The 21959-nt window shown below is 48.6% G+C and overlaps 1 protein-coding gene across 1 annotated transcript in view; it reads right to left on the bottom strand.

Moving 5' to 3' along the window:
• Positions 1-21844, bottom strand: part of Tbc1d22b (TBC1 domain family member 22B) — a 63081-nt gene extending 41237 nt beyond the window's left edge. The window contains exons 1-2 of the mRNA XM_052744475.1: positions 21636-21844; positions 2539-2595 (exon numbers count right to left, since the gene is read on the bottom strand). Coding sequence (XP_052600435.1) covers positions 2539-2595; positions 21636-21691 — 113 coding nt within the window. The 5' untranslated portion in view covers positions 21692-21844. The remainder of the gene's footprint in view (positions 1-2538; positions 2596-21635) is intronic.
• Positions 21845-21959: the final 115 nt, after the last annotated feature.

Raw genomic sequence — 21959 nt, 5'->3', positions numbered from 1 at the left:
TAGAGGCAAACACTCTTACACATAAAAAGATAAATCTTTAGAAAATGAATCAAAGCCAGGTGGCGGTGGCACACACCTTTAATCCCGGATCTCTGTGAGTTCGAGGCCAGCCTGGTATACAGAGCGAGATCCAGGACAGGCACCAAAACTACACAAAGAAACCCTGTCTCAAAAAACAAAAAAAAAAAAGAAAGAAAGAAAGAAAAGAAGAAGACAGTCCAGGTGACAGTAAAAACACAATAGATGACACATTCGAGCGAGACATGGTGAAGGACATTTTGAAAAGGAGTGGCCATGGGTTATACTGTTCGGAACACAGAATAGCTGTCGTTTTATCATTTGACAACACTTCCCAGCTTCACTGCCACGGCTGCTCCACCTACAGAACTGTTTTGGGTGACGTAAGGTCCACACACGTTTAGGACGGCATGTAGAAAGATACTGGTTAACTGATGTAAAGTGATACTCAAACAATGCCAGTCCCCTGGAGCCTCATATGGCTCCACGTGAACTAGTGCTGTAACTTGGGCGTGGGACCTGCTCTACGTATCATTCAGAAGCCTGTTGTGCCAGCAAGTGGCTGGTGGGGCTGCTCAGCAATAACACTGGTTTTATTTGAGCTATAAAAATTACTGCAGGCAGTATTGCCACTAATAGTAATAATTTAGCAAATTGGAGTCAGTATCCACCACGGACAGGAGATAACGTGCGCATGCAGTTTGGATAATTAAAGACCGGATGTAGAGGCTTCTACTATGATGGAAAATAACCACGTGGTGATTAATGATGGTCTGGAGCTGAGCAGAGAAAGCAATCAAAATGTCCAAACAAAGGCACTAAAACAAGGGCAATAAATGTTTTATGGCAACAATCTGGGATTGTAAAACAGTCTGGTGCTCCACTCATGGAGCCCCCATGTTCCAGACTACTGAGCCAGCACATACATGAAAAAGGGAAGCCATTAATCAGAGCCAATTCATTCTGATTTGAAGCCAAGTGAAGTCACCTGACAGCGACCAGGGGAAGTATCCTGGGCTTTACATTATTAACAAGTGAGAAACAAAGCTAGTAGAGTTTGCTGGGCAGTCTAGGACAGGGTCATATTCCTGAAGATCTGCCCATCATCAACTGAGTTTCAGTTGATGATGGGCACAGTAAGATGAGTGACCAGGACCCAAACATAAAATCTGAGCATAGAAGTGTACCCACTGCCTACAGAATGGGTGGATGGTAGACTTACATGTTAACTACATGGTTCTCAGGCAATTATAAAACTAGCTGGATGGGATCTAATGGATGCTTTTGCTACAGTAGCAACACTCAACTGCGATGCTTAAATGGCGCAGCACATGCTGTCAGGCCACTGGGTGGGCACCTCCAGTCTCTGGCCTTTCCCTGGGAGCTGCAGTCATGTGTCACAGGCCTGGGCATCTCACCTCACTACCAAGTTCAAAAGGAAGCAGGAGGCAGGTGAATAGCTGCTAATAGTGCCTCCTTTGTAGACTTCATTTCATTCATAATGTCTGTCTGTCTGTCTGTCTGTCTGTCTGTCTCATTAAAAAGGGGCTTCCATGGGGCTAGAGAGACGGCTCAGCTAAGAGTGATTGCTGCTCTTGCAGACAATCTGAGTTCACCCAGGTCTAGTAGCTCCTCGCTGCCTGTAACTTCAGAGTTCCATGGGATTCAACCCCTTCTTCTGGACTATGTGGGCACTCACACACACACAATTAAAAATAAGATAAAAATCTTTTTAAAAGTTTCCATGAACCCCACCCACTGGTAAGTCCACCCTAAACCAGTCACTGGGTTTACCAAAGGACTATGAACTAAGGCTTAAACCAATGCTAACACCTTCCCTAAGAGCATGGCTGCTTACTCAACATCTGAATAAAATTGGGGCTCTTACACAAGAAGGCCAACAGCCTGCTACATAGTCAATGCAACAGAGCCCAGAGGAAACAGAATTTATTGTATGGCATGGCAATGTTACACAACCATCACAGAAAACAAAGCGTGAGGGGGGGGGGCGGGGGGGGGGGTGTCTGAGCATTGGAGTGCTGGCCTATTATGTGCAAGGCCCTAGACAGGAGGTGAGGGAGGAAGGGGGAAAGGGAAAGGGGATGAGCTTGCTTTTGTAGAGGAACTGAGTGCAGTTCCCAGCACCCACATGGTAGCTCACAATTGCCTGCCACTCCAGTTCTAGGGGATCCAGCTTTCTCATGTACCCACATGGTGCATCAAGTGTTTATATATACACTCAGGCATACATACATACAAATTAATTTTTTCAAAAAACTGCTCCTTTGGCCAGGATAGTGGTGCACGCCTTTAAAATTCCAGCACTATGGAGGCAGAGGGAGGTGGAGCTCCGTGAATTCGAAGCCAATACACAATGAGAATCTTCATAGGGAGAAGATTGCTCCTGGTCCACCCAGGGCAGAGAAGCAGCTGGAAAGGCCAGACAGGAAACATCACCTCAGCAACTAGAGGAGGTGGTGGGTGAGGGAGAAGACAGTGAGGGACAAGGTCTTGACTTACTTTTTGGTGAGCCGAGGATCCAGAGGAGGGTGCTGAGCTCCATACACGGGCTGAATGCTAAAAGCAGGGGAGGACATACATTAGTGAGGAAGCTAAATGTGCCAGCTGAGAACCTGATGTCACACTGAACTCACGGACTTGGAAAAGTAGCCTGCTTCCAAAAATGACACCCAAGTCCTTCCAAAAGACAGAAGCCTGCCCTTCGAGACCACCCTGAACAACGCTCCTTTTCCCCAGGGAGTCCCAGTGCCTTAGCATTCCTGACCAGCAGGCAGTCCTGTCTTTAGGGAAAGCAGCATGGCCGGCCCAGTGAGACAGATGCCTTGGCTGGTAAAAGCGCCTGCTGTCCACGTCCAACCATCAGTCTAAGTTGGTGAGTGGTGGTATCTGCAATCCCAGTATTCTCACGGCGAGAGGGGAGAAGACAAGAGAACCGTCTGGAGGGTCACAGGCCAGCCAGCCAGCGATACACAGCAGGGCAGGACAAGAAGGTGGAAGACAGAGGCACCCCCTGAAAGGTCCTTTGACTGCACATGCTCCATAGCACCCGTTCCCCGACACACAGTAACAATAAATCAAATAAACGAGGCAGCAGGCTTAGGACCAGGGAAAGCAGAGCTCCAACCCCACTGCTACCAGCCAGTCCCGATGTGACCCTGCAATATTACTGCATTCCTCGGAGGCCACTTTTTCACTGTACAATGAGGACTCTGAAGACGACATCAAGAGAAGAGTGGATCATACTTTCCCAGGCACTTCCGTGGTGTGACTTTTCCTGGGAAGATGGGAACAAAGAGCCCTTCTTCCGGTACAGGACATCAACCATGACCCAAGGGAACCATCCCACCCAAGTCCAGCTTGGAGCGAGCGGGTGAACTGCCTGGCGTTACTCACAGAAGCGTGGTGGCTCAAGGACTGCAGCGTCACTGAAAGCCACGCTAGCATGGACCACTCATGAAAGCTGCATACCTGCAGGGCTCTGCGCAACTCCCAGGCTGCTCAACCGGAGACATTTCCCTTTTCTTGGCAATAGCTTACTGTTTTCGTAAGCATGGGGAGGGGGGGATTGTGAATCCTGCAACTTTCTTACCTTTTGAGAGAGTTTGTAAATTGTGTACCTCCCAGAGTTTTAAGGACCCCCTGGCTCCAGGAGCCAATGCTCGGAAGGGGAAGTCTACATAGCACCTCTGTTAAGATCTGCTTAGATCTACGTTAAAAAACTCTTTTTCATAAACTCCAGTTCTGCTAAAAAAAAATGCCAACAGTACCACAAGGTGGCCATCTCCAGGAGGAATGAGACATGTATAACCTAAAACCAGTATTTTCACTCCCAAATAGCTATCTTTAAAAATAAAGCTGTTGGCCAGGTGTGGTGGCACACACCTTTAACTCCAGCACTCAGGAGAAAGAGGCAGGTGGATCTCTGTGACTTTGAGGTCAGCCTGGTCTACAAAGAGGTCTAGGCCAGCCAGAGATACACTGAGAGATCCTGTCTCAAAAAAAAAAAACAAAAATGTGTATATGCATAGGTGTTTTGCCTGCATCTCTGTCTGTAAACCACTTAGGTGCCTGGTGCCCAAGGCAGCCAGAAAAGGGAACTGGATCTTTTGGAATTTAATTTACAGACAGTTGTAAGGCACCGTGTAGGTGCTGGGAACTTCTGAGCCATCTCTCCAGACCTCCTCCCCAAATACCTACCTTAAGAAAAATGCACAGGCATGTGTATCAGGAGGCCTATCTAAAACTATTCAAATCACCGTGGTTCTTCTCAATCTCCGAGGAGAAACACCTTATATGGCCCCCTACACTGACTAGTGAAATAAACCATAACATGCTAACAGAACATCATGTACCAGTGACACTAGGAAATAAGCCTGGGAGTAACAATGTGAATCCATCTCTAAGTACCTGAGCAAAAGCTAAGTCTACAGAGTGAACACTGTATCTTTCCGTTCTGGGTGTGGCTCACGCCTTTAATGCCAGCACTTGGGAGGCAGAGGCAGGTGGATCTCTGTGAACCAAAGTCCAGCCTGGTCTACAGAGTGAGTCCCAGGCTAGCCAGGACCACAGAGTCTCAAAACACAAAAGAATGACTAACAGAAAAGGATGTGGCTCTCTACGGAAGGGAGGTGTAGTGGACAAAAAAGAAAAACAGGGGCTTCTGGGAAGTGAACACTTCTGTTCATGTTGGTTATCCATCGGGCCATTACACCACACATCTTAGGTCACAATAAAAACGACCTAAGATTTTTCAAGACGGATCAGAGGGTAAAGGCACCTGCTGCCAAGCCTGAGGACCTGAGTTCAAGCCCAGGACTTGCAGATGGAAAGAGAGAACCAACTCCTGTAAATTGTCCTCTTAGTCCACACATGTTCCCACACACACACATACACACACACACACACACACAATAAATAATTATAATCAGAAAAGAGTAACAATTACTAGAACACATACAATTTCCAAATGATCAGATTATATACATGTAGGCACAGTCTAGTCCATAATATGAATTTTGTTTTCTTGTTTCTTTTTTTGAGACAGGGTTTCCCTGTGTAGTTCTGGCTGTCCTGGAATTCGCTCTGTAGACCAGGCTAGTCTCAAACTCAGAGACCCACCTGCCTCTGTCTCCCAAGTGTTGGGATTAAAGGCATGCACCACCATTGCCCAGTGAAAGATTTTTTTTTTTAAGATTGAAAAGAAAACTCAGACCAAATGTTAGTTATCCTGATAACTATTAAATGACCTGAACTGACTTTTAAAAGAAAATAGATCTCTATCAGCAGGAGCTAGTTAAATAAAGCACATGCATCTTACAAGACCGAGACCAATCTGTCCCACAGACACGAAGTAAATGCCTACTTAGCTGCAGAAGATGCCGCGTTATTCAGTGCTCTCTGGAGGAACGTGAGTCTACACATAAAGGAAGGGGTTGATTAGAATGGCTACAGGCTGTGGTCCAGCTAGTCCACAACAGCTGACTACCAACTGGAGGGCCAAGAATCCAGTAGTTCAGTCCACACGGCTGGATGTCTCAGCTGGTCTTCAGAATGCACCCGCATCACAAAGTAGACTCTAATGTCAGTGAAGGAATGAACTTGCTTGCCAGAGCAAGAGCAAGCAGGCAGAGAGCAAGCTTCCTTCTTCCACACCCTTTACAGGCTGCCAGCAGCGGTGTGGACCAGATTGGAGGTAGACCCGAATTCCCGAATTCTCAGCAGAGGAATCTCAAAAGGCTGAGAAACAAAGAAATGTTCAACATCCTTAACCAGCAGGGAAATGCAAATCAAAACTACTTTGAGATTCCATCTTACACCTGTCAGCATGACTAAGACCAGTACCACAAGTCACAACTCACGATGGCAAGGATGTGGAGCAAGGGGAAATTCCTACATTGCTGGTGGGAGTGCAAACTTGTACAGCCACTATGGAAATCACTATGGCAATCCCTCAGAAAACTAGGTCTCCATCTACCTCAAGACCCAGCTATACCACTCCTGGGCATATACCCAAGAGATACTCTGTCCTACCGCAAGGACACTTGCTCAACTATGTCTTAGCAGCTTTATTTGTAATAGCCAGAAAGTGGAAACAACCTGGATGCTCACTCAACTGAAGAATGCATAAAAAAAAAAGTGGTATATTACACAATGGAGTATTATGCAGCTATTAGAAAAAAATGACATCATGAAATCTGCAGGCAAATAGATGGGACTAGGAAAAAAAAATGATCCCAAGAGAGGCAACCCAGACCCAGAAAGGCAAACATGATCTGCACTCACTGCTCAGTGGACATTAGCTATTAAGTAAAGGATAACCATGCTATAATCCACAGACCCAGAGAGGCTAAGCAACAAGGAGGGATCTAGGGGGGCATGCATGGATTTCCCTGGGAAGGAGAAATAGATTTTTCAGATGGACTGGGCGTGGGTGTGTGGTGATATTTTGTTTGTGCTCTAACAAATAAAGCTTGCCTGAAGTTCAGAGGGCAGAGCTAGCCACTAGTTAACCATAGAGGCCAGGCCATGGTGGCACACACCTTTAGTCCCAGCACTAGGGAGGTGGAGACAGGAATATCAGGTGGGTGGGGACAGGATCTCGCCCCCTTCAGGCTGAGGATTCCTAGAGGTAAGAAGTCTTTCTAGTGGCTGCTGTTCGGCTTCTCTGATCTTTCAGCTTTCACCCTGATATCTGACTCTGGCTTTTTATTATTAAGATCAATTAGAATTCGAGCTACACGGGTGGTGATGGGAACAGGAAGGATCAGGTGGGGGAGGGACGGATGGAGGGAGTGAGTACAGGGAGAGACAACTGGAACAGGGGGGTGTCTAGGGGGAGATGTGGAAACCTAGTACAGTGGAAACTCCTGGAACCTATGAGGGCGACTATAGGGAAGATTCCCAGTCACAGAGGATATGGAGCCTGAACCAACCATCTTCAGGTACTTGTCAAGGCTCCAGTGGTGGGACCAGGACACCAAACTAGCCATAAAACCTTCAACCCACACCTGTCCGGCTTGCAGTATGTGCTGGGGCAATGGTGGCTCAGAGCTTGTGAAAGTGTCAGTCCATGACTGGTCTAACTTGAGGCCCAAGCCACGGGAGGGAGCCCATGCCTGACACTGCCTGGATGGCCAGGAACTGGAAGGTGGATGGCTCAGAGAACTAGAGTAAAACCAAACACCACTGACAAAAAAAAAAAAAAGTCAATGAGATAACTCCTAAGGATATTTTGCTGCGCTCATAGACCGCTGCCTGGCCCAACTGTCCTCAGAGAGGCTTCCTCCAGCAGCTGACGGGAGCAGATACAGAGACCCACAGCCAAACGTTAGGCAGAGCTCAGAGATCCCCAAGGAAGAGGGGAGGAAAGATTGTAGGAGCCAGAGGGGTTGAGGACACCAGGAGAAATGACCCACAGAATCAACTAGGCAGGGCTCCTGGGGTTCACAGAGACTGAAGGCACAGTCAGAGGTCTGCACTAGGTCCTGTGCTATGGTTGTTTAGCTTGGGGTGTTTGTGTGACTCTTAACTGGGAGTGGGCTGTCTCTGACTCTGCTGCCTGCTTTTGGGATCTTTTTCCTCCTACTGGATTGCCTCATCCAGCCTTGATATGAGGGTGTGTGCCTGGTCTTATGGCATCTGTTATGATGTGTTCAGTAGCTATCACTGGGAGGTCTGCTCTTTTCCGAAGAGAAACAGAAAAACAACAGGTCTGGGAAAGAGGGGAGTGGTGGTGGTGGGGGAGCTGGGAAAGAGGGGAGTGGTGGTGGGGGGAGCTGGGAAAGAGGGGAAGTGGTGGTGGGGGAGCTGGGGGAGTGGAGGGAGAGGAAGTGGTGGTGGGGGAGCTGGGGGAGTGGAGGGAGGGGAAGTGGTGGTGGGGGAGCTGGGGGAGTGGAGGGAGGGGAAGTGGTGGTGGGGGAGCTGGGGGAGTGGAGGGAGGGGAAGTGGTGGTGGGGGAGCTGGGGGGGTGGAGGGAGAGGAAGTGGTGGTGGGGGAGCTGGGGGAGTGGAGGGAGGGGAAGTGGTGGTGGGGGAGCTGGGGGAGTGGAGGGAGGGGAAGTGGTGGTGGGGGAGCTGGGGGGGGTGGAGGGAGGGGAAGTGGTGGTGGGGGAGCTGGGGGGGTGGAGGGAGGGGAAGTGGTGGTGGGGGAGCTGGGGCAGGGGAGGGAGGGGATGCTGCAGTCAGGATGCACTGCATGAGACAAGAATTTAAGTGGGTCTTCTCACGTCAAATGATTTAACTTAAAAAAAAGTTGCAGCTGGGCGGAGGTGGTACATGCAGAGGCAGAGGCAGGCAGATGTCTGAGTTTGAGGTCTACAGAGCAAGTTCCAGGATAGTCAAGGCTATACAGAGAAAACCTGTCTCAAAAAAAACCAAAAAACAAAAACAACAACAAAAAAAGCCAGACCTCCCCCCAAAAAAGAGGAAAGAAAGCAAAGTGGGGGGACCCTCACAGGTGTACCCAGCATTTGGGTTTAGTTGACTCCAGATGTGGTCAACCTGACAACCGAGAATAATCTCACAGATGCACAAACTGTAGCGTAAGGACTCCATAGATTTTGTAAAACTATTAAAATTAAGATGTGTTCACATCTTATGATACAAGGGACACACCAGTAGCAGTACTTTGGTGGCGAGACTGCAGAACTGGGCAGGCCTCGGGGAGAGCGTTCTCCCTGCAAACCGTGTGCCTTGTGTGCCTTTCTGTCTAGTGGCCTCCGGGGGCGCCACCTTTACAAGACACAAACCAAGCAATCTTGACAGTGGTGAGAGGCTTGGCTCAGCTCCCGGTGGGCGGTGAGCAGGCTGTGGGTGGGACCCGCACACATGAGAACTCAACCCAGCACACGCTGCCAGGAGACCCTGGCTTGCTTCCTCCCTCTCTGTGTATAGTTTAATCTTCACCCAGTGTTTAGGAAACACAACCAAGTCTCTTTCTGGGACTTCCTTATTTTTATTCATGTGCCTGCGTGTGTCTGTGTGAGCATGTATGTGCCGCGTGCATGTAGTGCCCTCAGAGGCCAGAAGAGGGCATAAGCTCCTCTGGAACTTGAGTTAAAGATAGCTGTGAGCCCAGGCGCTCGCTCTGTGAGAGCAGTGAATGCTCTTAATCACTGAGCCATCTGCTGTGGGATGTTCTGTATGGCAAATGTGTTGCTGATTAGTCAATAAATAAAACACTGATTGGCCATTGGCTAGGCAGAAAGTGTAGGCGGGACAAGGAGGAGAATAAAGCTGGGAAGTGGAAGGCTGAGTCAGAGAGACACTGCCAGCCACCACAATGACAAACAGCATGTGAAGATGCCGGTAAGCCACGAGCCATGTGGCAAGGTATAGATTAATGGAAATGGATTAATTTAAGCTGTAAGAACAGTTAGCAAGAAGCCTGCCACGGCCATACAATTTGTAAGCAATATAAGTCTCTGTGTTTACTTGGTCTGAGCGGCTGTGGGACTGGCAGGTGAGAAAGATTTGTCCTGACTGTGGGCCAGGCAGAAAAACTCAAGCTACAGCCATCTCTCTAGCCAAGTTCACTCAGATTTCTGTTTCTTGTGACAGAGGAAATCCTTAAGATGCTTTCAAATAAGAATGTGAGCCGGCCAATCATTTCCACATGATATCATTCTTACTTTTTAGAGTAGCATAGAAGATGTTAGATATCATTGTGACAGTTTCCAACAAAGTGTCCACACTGTTTCTTTCAGTTCAGAGGGAATCTTCTCCCCTGTGAGTCTGAGTTCTGGACATTCTGGCCCTTTTCAGCTGTGAGAATGTCGACTCCCTGGACCTCTCTGGAAGATTACTAAGTGATTCATCCCATATGCTGCCACAGAAGCACTAACCCTGAAAGGCTATGCCAGTGTGTTCCTGGCACTTCCTGGGCAGAGGAAAAGAACAGGAAAAAGCCCAGAGGTACTAGAATACAGGGAAAGTCTGGCTCACAGAGGGAGAGAGAGAGAGGCTTAAACAAAAACAAAAATTAAAACCTAACCACTAAGACCCCGGGGGGTCATGGGTTTGCATTTTAACGTTTTCAGATTCTTAGACTCAAGCACTTGAACTCTCAAGTCCAAAGCCCCTCTGTAGTCGAGTCAAACATTAAATGCAGACAAGGCAGGAGGCTCCCACCAGGCCAGTTAGGTTAGCTGACTGGATAAAAAAGGAAGATCCTCGGATCCTCTTGAGAAAAGGAGACCTAATCGTATGGGCTTGAGGGCCAGAGGCCATCAGCTATGAGGAAGAGGCTCTTCTGCTCCAGGAGACTATTTTTCAAAGATGTTGGCTGATGTGCTGGCGTAGCCAGAAAGGCTGAGATAAATGATGAACCTCAGCAGCAGAGGCATTGGAGCCCCAATTGAATTTTAGCGTGTTCTTGAACTAGACCATGATGTATCTGAACCAGGGATACTTTGTATAATAAATCAGTTTGCTGAACCTCAACAAGACAGGTGGGGAGTTAGAAAAGGAGAAGAAATCAAGATTATCGCAGGGGCTGGACGAAGACAGACTGTAGAGTAGGAGAGCAAAGGTGCCCATTTGCTGACGTTATAATTCACTTGTGAGGGACTGGAGAGATGCCTCAGTGGTTCACAGTGCTGGCTGCTCTTCAAAGGTCACAGGTTCAATTCCCCGCACCCACATGGTAGCTCAAAACTCCATTTCCAGAAGACCTGACACCCTTTTCTGTCCCAGACACACGAAATAATTTTTTAAAAAATTTTAGTATAATAATTCACCTATGAGCCTGTGCCGACCAGGCCCCCTGAGAGCCCCACATTCAATACGAGGGAAAGGTGGTCTCCACTCAACTTTTTTTTTTTTCCCCAGAGCTGAGGACCGAACCCAGGGCCTTGTGCTTGCTAGGCAAGCACTCTACCACTGAGCTAAATCCCCAACCCCTCCATTCCACTTTTAAATTAACATTCATCACTGTGGGGATCGGGGTGGGTAGCAGCACGTGTCTGTAATTTTGGAACTCGGGAAGCTGAGACTAGCCTTGGCTACAGGGAATACACCAGGTCAGCCTAGACTACAGTATGAGATTCTACCTCAAAGGAAAAAAACATTCTTTTTGCTCAAAGTATAAAAGCATAAATCACCATTTTCAGACAAAAAGCAAAGTACGGGGAAAAAAATAATAAACACCCATGAAGTGAGGGTCTGGCCTCATGTTAACAGCTGCCAGATTTCCAGCCTCTGAGGAATACAGGTCATTAGGGAGACCATTGATCTCTGTCACAGTCCTTCCCTACAAGCCAGCCGTCCCTAAGGCACAGGGACCCTCCAGTCCATTCCCACTCTTTTCACTGATCTCTTCCTTTATTGTTAGTGTGTGCTGTGTGTGTGATTCTGCCTGTAAGTACAGATGCCATGTCACATGGGTGGAGGTCAGAGAACAACTTTGAGGAATTACTCCTTCCATCATGGGTTCTAGGGATCGAACCCAGGTTGTCAGGTCTGTGGAAGTGTGGGAGCAGGTCCCTTTCCCACTGAGCCCCATCACTAGACCTAGTTAATGTCTATCTGTCTCCTTTCTTCTCCTCCTCCTCCTCCTCCTTCCTCCTCTTCCTCCTTTTCTTTTTCTTGTGATGCTGGGAGATCAAGGGCTTCAGCTCCCAGAGACAGCACCCTAACAAGAGCTCCAGGCTCAGCCCAGCAGGATCCCTCCACACCTGGCTGTTCTCACTGAGCCACATGTTTCCGCCCAGCTCCACGGTCACTTTATCTGATTACAAATGTGACATTTACTTAGTGGAAAAACTGGAAAGCCGGTCACTTGTTGATCTTCATCAGGGGAAGCACCAGTGCTGAGCAGATTTTCAGCTTCTGGAAAGCTGTGGTCTCTGTCTGTGGCTCCCTCCCGCCGTGGTAGAATGCAGCACACACCAGCAGGTGTTTACTGTCCCAAGTGGGTAAGGTCAGAACTCACAGACCTGGGCTTTGCTTAAGCTAACTGTTCTCTAGTAGAGCTGAAAGCCAGAGACTGGCATGCTGCAGCCTGGAGGACACCGCCCACGCTCTGACAGACAGCATGAAGCCAAGGGGCTAGCCTCTGCCATGCGCTGAGAAGACAAACCCACAGAAAGTGTTGCCAGGTGTCTTACCCACTTGCAGCAGCGGGAAAGCTTTGGTGAGAAAACCCAGCAGGTGTCTGGTGCTGGCAAGGAAGCTGAGCAAACACTGGAGCAGAGCTGTCCATTTTAAATGCCAAGACATTGGCAACAGGACTCATTTACACGGATGCTCCATGGAAACCTTCCAGACCCAGGTAGGTTTAGGTGAGAATTCAGTACTTCCCAGTCACTTACTTTATCAGCAAAAACATTTCCAAGCCCAGAATGGGATGTAATAAACCTACCCAGGCAAACTCCAGCCATTATACTGGTCTCCTGTCAGATTCCTAAATGCTATGAAAAATGACCAAATTGACAGGGAGAGATTTTATTTAAAAATACACGAGTGACCATGTACTTCAAGACTGGCTACTTTTCTCAACGTTTTCTTTTTTCAGCGTGGGGGGCAGAACCCAGTGCTGGGCAAATGACCACATCCGAAGCCCCTCAACTTCTCAATAACCACTTTTCTTCCCTATAGTCCAGACCATTCTTGAACTCCTGATCCTCCTGCCTCCACCATACAAATTCTAAGATTCCAGATAGTAGGGGCTAGCACCTTAACTTCTATTAATACTAATAATGGCTCCTGTGACCTTTTTTTTTTTTTTTGGAGACTCATGTAGCATAGGGTGATCTCTAATTCCACATGCAGCTGACCATCCTACCTCCCCTCCCCAGTGCTGTGACTACAAGCATGTACCACCGCCACCACTACCACACATGGCTTTACGTGGTGCTGGGGGCTAAACCCAGGGCTTCCTGCACACTACCCACGCACTCTACCAACTGAGGTATACCCTCAGCCCTCGCTGACTCTAATGACCAGCCTTCGGGGGCTGATAAGAGCACCAGCGGCTCTTCCAGATGACCCAGACTCAAATCCCAGCACCCACATGGTGGTGGCTCACAACTGTCTGGAACTCCAGCTCCAGAGGATCCAACGCCCTCTACTGACCTCCATGGGCACTGCATGTTTGTGGTGCACAGACACACACAGGAAAAGCACCCATACACAGAAAATAAAAATAAATAAAATCTCAAAAAAAAAAAATTACTAACAAGCTTTTTGCTTAAAGGCAAGAGAAGCCATTTCAGCAGGCCTGGAGATAAGCATATGGGGTGACCCAGTTCCCCTCTATGTCTCTCTTATACCCTCATTCCTTGGACTGCAGAAGCTGCTCTCATAACCACCAGGACTGAGGGGAGTGAGAAGCACTGACAGGGAGAGCTCTGGGGCAAGGCGTCCTCAAGTCTGCTCCATGGCCTCCCCATCGGCCTCAGTTTTTGTTTTTTGTTTGTTTGTTTGTTTTTAAGATGTTACTTTTTAAAAATTATTTATTTTATTTTATGTGCATTGGTTGAACCCAGGTCCTCTGGAAGAGCAATCAGTGCTCTTAACTTCTGAGCCATCTCTCCAGCCCCTGGCCTCACTTTTCTTATCTAAAGGGTCTTAGCTTCAAGTTCTAGCATCTGGTAATTCTACCACACTCGGCAGCTCACCCAGGCACAAAAGAGCCCATCTTCTGTCCCTGCCCCCAAATCTGCTCAACAATCACACCTGGTGAGTGGGAGCTGATGAGTGAATGCAATGATCAGCTTCAGAACTGGTCCAGACCTTACAGCTCACTCAATCCAAGCCTCATTCCATAGATAAGGAAATCAAGTATGGCAGAGCTCAGTATTTTGATGTGGTGGTTTGAATAGGTATGGCCCCATAGACTCATGTGTTTGAGTGCTTGGCACACAGGGAGTGGCACTATTAAGAGGTGTGGCTTTGTTGGATTAGGTATGGCCTTGTTGGAAGAAGTGTGTCACTGGGGGGGGGGGGGGGCGGGCTCTGAGGTCTCAGAAGCTCAAGTCTTGCCAGTGCATCACAGTCTCTTTCTGCTGCCTGAGGATCAAGATGTAGAACTCCAGCTCCTTCTCCAGCGCCATGTCTGCCTGCACACAGCAGTGCTTTCTGCCTTGATGATAACAGACTAAACCTCCGAAACTGTAAGTCAGCCCCAATTAAATGTTTTCCTTTGTAAGAGTTGTGGTCATGATGTCTCTTCACAGCAACAGAACACTGACTGAGGCAGAAGTTAGTACCAGGGAATGGGGGATTGCTGTGATAGGCCCGACCATGTTTTTGTTTGGAGGAATTTGGACTTTGGGACTTTGTGTTAGGAAAGCAATGGAATGCTTTGAGCACTGCTTAATGGGCCATACTAGTAGGAGCATGGAGGACAGTGGTGCTGAGGGTGATTTAAAGTGTGGGGGCCTGGCTCAAGAGGTTTCAGAAGAGAAGAATTTTAATATGTTGCCTGTAGAGTATTCTTGTGATATTTTGGTGAAGAATGTGGCTGCTTTTTGCCCTTGTCTGAATTCTGCCTGAGGCTAAAGTTAAGAGTTTTGGATTAATTCCGTTGGCAGAGGAAATCGCAAATCACACAACAGTCTAGTATAGACTCTGTTGTGTGAACATTAGTGTTAATGTTAATGAAGATTTATCATGAAAAAGAACAAACTGAGCAAGGAAAATCACAAAATGTACAGATTGAGGAGAGAGGGGGCACCAGAAAATGTAATGGAGCTAAATCCTATGTTCAAGAAGATAAACAGATTAAAGAAAAGCTGGATGTTAAATGGAATAAAGGGAGTGGTGACCTCAGGGCAAGATCCCACTCAGCTAAGCTTCCAAACTGTGAAAAGGAATTAAAGAACAGCTTAGGTCCAGGCATGGTAGTGCATGTCTTTAATCTCAACACTAGTTTGAGGCCAGCCTAGTCTACAGATCAAGTTCCAGGACAGCCAAGTTTACAAGTTTAGGCAGTGAAGGAAACCACTGAAAACAGGAAGCTGGTGAAGATATAATTGAACAAGGGGGGCCATGCTCCAGCCTTAGCAAGCAGCAGGACTTGACAGCTTCAGTCACATAGTTCTGGCCTTAGAGTCAAGGACAGAAGAAAGGAGTTATGGAACCTCCCTCTACAACTAAGGAAAGCTGCTGAGGCCAGGCATGTGTCAGGGGTGTCCCTGCATGGAGGCCCAGAGAGGCCATTGCGTGAAGCTGTGAAGGAGAAGCCTGGATTTTCTTGGAGACCCCAATGGCGATGCCAGTGTCACGGGACACCTGCCGAGGAGAGCTGCTATCAGGGAGCGGAACCAGACCAAGAGAGAGAAGTGTGCTGCAGTCAACGAAGGTTGGGGAAAGGAGCTGGAGATCTGAAGAGCCCTTTGACATCAGACACGGAGGAGCAGAGTTCGGAGTCTGCCCAGCTGGTTTCAGTCTTGCTTTGGTCCAGCGTTTCCTCACTGTGCTCCCTTTCCTCCATTTTGGAACGGTAACGTACACCCTGTGCCATTGTTTGTTGAAGTACGTGATCTGTGTTTGGTTGGAAACTCCAGCTCACTCCTGCTTCATATGGAAAGCCCCATTCTTGTCTCTCTCTCTCTTTCTCTCTCTCCAAACCCCACCCTCTCGGAGAATCTCCAACAAAGGGAAGGCACCAAAAAGCCCAGTCCCTTATTCTTGGTGGCTATGGCAGCTCCTCCCCTGAGGCTGCCAGCCACCCAAGTCCCCACCTAAAGCGGTCAGCTTTTGAACACACTTGGGCACAAACCCAGCTTGTGGCAGACACATCATCACCCCTTGCCTACAACCTATATAATCTCCCGGCTTTAGTTCACCCATGTGGCTTCTCTGGCCTTGGGAGTTGCTTTGACTTTTTCAATTCAGCTTGACCTGGCTTACTGCATTAGCAGAGAAACTATCGGGGTACAGAAAAACCTATTCATCTGCTTTTTATTTTGATTTTATAAGAGATTACAATTAAGAGAATGCATGGATCTCAGAAGAGACTTTGAACTTCAGACTTTTAAACACTGTTGAGATTGTGATAGGCTATGGGAACTTTTGAAGTTGGACTATATGCATTTCATATAATGTTACGGCTACAAGCCTATGGGGGCCAGGGAGTGCAATGTGGTGGTTTGAATGGATGTGGCCCCATAGACTCATGCGTGGCACACAGGAAGTGGCACTATTAGGAGGCATGGCCTTGTTGGAGTGGGTGTGGCCTTGTTGGAAGACGTGTGACACTATGGGGGTGGGCTCTGAGGTCTCAGAAGCTCAAGTCTTGCCAGTGTGGCCCAGTCTCCTTCTGCTGCCTGCAGATCTCGCAGTTCCTTCTCCAGCACCATATCTGCCTGCACACTGCCACGCTTCCGACCATGACGATAATGGACTAAACTTCTGAACTGTAAATGTTTTCCTTTATAAAAGCTGCTGTGGTCACAGTGTCTCTTCACAGCAACAGAAACCCAAACTAAGACACCTGACTTATTTTTTATTATATCATGTGCACCCACACACACACAACACACACACCATACATATGGAGGCCAGAGGACAGTTTGGGTAGTCAGTTCTCTCCTTCCACCATGGAGGTCCTGGGGACTGAACTCGGGTCTTCAGGCTTGGTGGTAGTGCCCTTGCCCACTTCACTTGGCTTCTTCTCTGAAGATCAGTACTTGGGAGTGACCCCTCCTCCCTCCACCTACTCCCTACTTGGATGATCAGCAAGTCTCTTGGCTCTGAACTCAACTGCTCTTCCCTACTCCCTGCCGGCTCAGGCCTTCTACCTTGGATGATCAGCAAGTCTCTTGGCTCTGAACTCAATTGCTCTTCCCTACTCCCTGCCAGCTCAGGCCTTCTACCTTGGATGATCAGCAAGTCTCTTGGCTCTGAACTCAACTGCTCTTCCCTACTCCCTGCCGACTCAGGCCTTACTACCTTGCTCACTGTGAGCAGCTTAGCTGTGAACAACTAACTCGCCTCCCACGCCTGTCTTCCCAGAACTCAGAGGTGGCCCTGTAGGGTTTGGCAACATGTAACACAGGTGAGAAAGGTATCTGTCCCAATATCTGGTCACCTTCCTGACACTACGTAGACAAAAGTAGGAGTTGGGGAGAGTTTTAAATGTCCTATACCAACTGAAGACACAGGACCAAGTCACTCACTTTCTCAGGTTGGCTAGAATGCGTTTCCCTGATGCTGGAACTGACCCTTGACCTCAAGGGTCAACCACTGAGTTACATCTCCAGCCTTCATTTTAGTTTTTTGAGACAGGTCGCCTAGCTAGGAAAGTGTCAGAACTGGGATTTTAACCTAGGCAGTCAGGTGACAGAGACTGCGTTCTGTAACATGCTGCTTATCTGCCCACACTGTCACAGTGACCTAAGCTGAGTGTGGTGGCGCATGCTTTGAATCCCAGCATTCAGGGGCACAGGCAGGTGATCTCTGTGAGTTCGAGGTCAGCCTGGGCTACACAGTGAGCTACATAATAAGACATTGTCTGAAAATAAGTATTTTTCATAATGTCTTGAAATCAGGGACAAGAGAGAAGGCTCAGTGGTTAAGAGCACTGGCTGTTCTTGCAGAGGACCTGGGTTCAGTTCTCAGCAGCCATGTGGCACTCTCAATCACCTGCAACTTCAGTTCTAAGGGATCTGACGCCCTCTTCTGACTTCTGCAGGTACTGCACACACATGATTCACTTACATACATGTGTACAAAACACTCACATATCAATTAAAAATAAATAAATCTTTTAAAAAGTATTCTGAAATTAGTGGTGATGGATAGCCAAAACCAGCTACCTTCAGGATGAATTCCCTGCACACCACTGAACCATACATTTAAGAGTGAATGTGGCGCCGGAACAATGGCTCCACACTTAAAAGCACCCATCACTCTTGCAGAGTACCCAAGTTTGGTTCCCAGCACCCACGCGACAGCTCACAGTCCCTCTTACGACTTCTGCCACCAGCACCAGGTGTGCACATGTGTGCAGGCAAACATCTGGCAAAACACTCGGACACTTAAAATAAACCGAGGTTGGCGGCGCACACCTTTCATCCCAGCCCTCGGGAGGCAGAAGCAGGTGCATCTCCATGAGTCGGAGACCAGCCTGGTCTATATAGTGAGTTCCAGGCCAGTCGAGGGTACTTAGTAAGACAAACTAACTAACTAATTAATTAATTAATCTAAAAAAAAAAAAGAGTGAATTTTTTTTAATCTCAATAACATTTTTTAAAAAAAGAAAAGGATGGGCTGGAGAGATGGCTCAGAGGTTCGGAGCACTGACTCTTGGCTGCTCTTCAGAGGTCCTGAGCCCAATTTCCAGCAACCACATGGTGGCTCACAACCATCTATATTGGGATCCGAAACCCTCTTCTAGTGTGTAGGCATACATGTCATAACACTGTATACATGATAAATAAATAAATCTTTAAAAAAAGAAAGAAAGAAAAAGAAAGGAAGAAAGGAAGAAAAAGAACACTTCGGGGCTAGAGAAATAGCAATTAAGAGCGCTGGCTGCTCTTAAGCGACCCGGGTTTGATTCCCAGCGGCCACGTGGTCACAGGGTCCCAGAGGATCTGACGACCTCTTGTGGCTTCCGTGGGCACCGCAGGCACACAAATGGTGCACAGACTTACATGCACAGCAAGCACTCATACACAACAAAATAAAATTTTAAAAGTATTTAAAGAGCTAGGCATAGTGGAGGCCTGGGGAAGCAGATGCAGGCAGACCTCTGTGAGTTCAAGGCTAGCCCTGGTCTATATAGTAAGCTCCAGGACAGGCAGGACTACATAGTGAAACTCCGTCTCAACACACAAACAAGGAAACTTGAAAGGATGCTTTGTTTGTTTTTAATTTGGGCTATTCTAACAAACTTCCTATTTGCTGTCACTAAAGTCACTCCATCGGGATCAAAGAAACTGGAAGTAACCGCTGCTTGGACTCCTCTGACCTTTCACCCCGTAAAGAAGAGAAGTAGCTCCGCTTCTACCCTGCTGGGGACCCTGCACATGCTCACTCATCTGCCGGCCCGGGAGAACCCTTCTCTTTTCCAGACTCCCGAGAGTTCAGGTGTCAAAGTTCTGTTCTGGAAGCAAAGCACCATCTATGGGAAAGCACCAGCTTTCCTCAGCAGCCCTGAGCTTGGGGCGCTCTGCTCAGAGTGCACAGGGGACCATACTTCCCTCACCCGGCGGGTATTAAAAATGTTTATGGATCATGGCAACGTTTTTATGCCTCAATAATAAACAAGACAAACAACTAATACTGGGGGGAGCTGAGAAACATCCTTTTAAATGTTCACTTGCTCTACTAACAACAGTACGATTAATAATGACTATTTATGGAGCAAGTACAATGTACTAAACAAACACTGTCGTGGTTCTTTACAAACAGGGCATTTCATTTAGCCTTCACGTAACCCTGAGGGAGGTGTTTTTATTCCCCATTTCATAGATTAGGAAACTGAGGTCTAGACAGATTGTCAATCATACAGTTAAGAGAAGCTGAATAACAACAATAATAATAATCTGAACTCCAAAGTTCTTGTCTCTACTGCTCTGTTTCAAAGTGAAAAAGGAAGCCAGAGATTCAAAGGAACCGAAGAGTCTTCCTATCTAGCAAAGGTAATGTTTTCGGGTACACGCCTTTAATCCCAGGACCCGGGAGGCAGAGGCAGGCAGATCTCTGAGTTTGAGGCCAGTCAGGTCTACAGAGTGAGTTCTAGGACAAAGAGGGCTATACAGAGAAACCCTGTCTTGAAAAACAAAACAAACAAAAAACATGGCTCAGCAGGTAAAGGCACTTGCTGCCAATTCTGGTGACCTGAGTTCGATCCCTAAGACCCACAGGGTGGAAGCAGAGAACTGACCCCACAAATTGTCCTCTGAACTCCACATGAGCATTGTGGCATGCACACATTTACACACACACACACACACACACACACACACACACACACACGATAAAATAGTAGATAAATATACATAATTATTTGAAGTAGTGCTTTCCAGTAGAAGAAATAGAGAAAACACAAGACCATGAATGCACCACATCCGGCAGTCTGACGGCCCAAAGACCACCCATCCCCCACTGTCCTCACCACTGCTTCCTGATGTGGCCATTTTTCCACTGATTATTGTATTAGGATATCAAAATGTAATGATCCCTCCCTAGCAAACCCACAGAGAACAGTCGACGCAGCTGGAGAACTCACACAAGCAGGAAGGAAAAGAAATCAGTGGCAGGAAGTGAAGCTTATCTGAAAACACAGAGTGTCACCGTACAATGTGTGGACACCGTACCCCCACGGCGCTGGCACCCCCACAGCGCTTTAATCCCATGCTACCTTTGCCTCCCCTGGTATTACATTACTATGCGTTGCTAAAATCTGCTCCCTAAACTTTCTCCACGTGTCTAATACGTTCCACAGCTGATACGGACTTGACTCTCAGTTTTGTTTTGCTCCAAGAAGAGGGTGGCGTGGGGGCTGTAGCTCGGTGGTAGTGTTCGCCTTGACCAGTGTGAAGAGAGCCGGGGAGAGAGGGAGAGAGGAACGGAAGGAGGAAACAGAAGAGAGAGAAAATTGGGAAGGGAGGGAGGAAAGGAGGGGTGGAGAGGGAGAGTGGGACAGAAGGAGAGAAGAAAGGGAAGCGGGGAGGAGGTCACAGGTCAAAGGATTGCACCTGAAGGAAAAGACATGTGTCAATCAATCAGGAGAGAGAACATGTGGGGGACATGAACACGTCTTAACACCAAGCAGCCTGTGGCAGACAGAAATCTTAAATTCACTAGTGAAACACAAACTCCTTTCACTTTTCAGGACACCACCCAAAACAAACTGAACCAGGAAACCAATGGCAGACTGATGGACGGACAATTGCTCACAGTGTCAACAGACAACCAAGAAGGGAAAAGAACTTAAGAAAATAAGTTGCCTGGGAGGCCTGCTCTCCACCAAAACTGAGGAATAAAGAATCCAATGCACTTACACAAAAAGAACAGTACTTCTCAGGGGGACGGGGTTAAACTGGGCTGCACAAGTGATTAGAGCAGGCCACAGGAGTAACCACCAGCCTGTGACCACGCTATAATAATTTCTAGTGAGAATGGGCCAACTCAAGGCAAAGTAAGGTCAGGCTTGAGAATTCCCCTCACTTTCCTGGCTCACACCCTTGCCGGCCTGGCTCCAGGCTCTCCCACCAGAACCCCTGGGGAGTCCAAAGGGAAGACAGGAGCGTGCTGGGCTAGGGGACCAAGGTGGCCAGGGGCCGCCCTCACGCAAGCAGCCACCCATGCGGTTGGTGACCCCTGAGGAGTTCTGCAGAAAGTGGGAAGCGGTTGTGCAGGGGGTCCTCCAAGGCCAGGCTGACAGCGGCAACTCACCCAACTCCACTGCCCCTCACACCGGGTCCCCGGACACCTCCCAGCTCCAGTTCCCCGCCCCCAGACCCCAGTCTGCACCCCACACCCAAGCCGGCCCGGCTCCTCGGAGAGACAGCTGCTCCAGCCTGGGCGACCCCGACACCGGCCCCCCGGCCTCGGGGGGCGCCCCGAGCCCGCGGGATTCAGAGATCAGGATCTGGAAGGCTTCGGGTCCAATCCCCACTCCCCTCCTCAGCGTCCTGAGCTCACCTCCCCGGCAGCTTGGCGTTCCTCTTCCAGAACTGCTTGCTGTTCTCGGCGGCCATCGCTCCGGCCCGGGGGGAAGGCCTGGTCGGTGGGTCACGGGGGCGCCCCGCGACAGGCCCCCGGGACCCCGCAATCTGAGGGCCAGCCCAGGCCGCTTCCCCGCCGCCGGTCACCCGCTCCCAGCTCCTGGGGGCGCCATCTTGGATGTGGGCACTCCCTCCCCCCGCCCCCCTCCCGCCCAGCGCCGTTGCCATTGGTGGGCTGCGCAGGCCGGTGGACGGATGGACCAATGAGGATCCGGGATCCTGCGGGCCGCTGAAGCCCCGC

This window comes from Peromyscus californicus, unplaced genomic scaffold (genome assembly GCF_007827085.1).
Source record: "Peromyscus californicus insignis strain IS unplaced genomic scaffold, ASM782708v3 Scaffold_19__1_contigs__length_69161282, whole genome shotgun sequence".
Taxonomy (NCBI): Eukaryota; Metazoa; Chordata; class Mammalia; order Rodentia; family Cricetidae; genus Peromyscus; species Peromyscus californicus.
The sequence above is the reverse complement of the archived record's forward strand: the minus strand, read 5'-3'. Positions and strand labels throughout refer to the sequence as shown.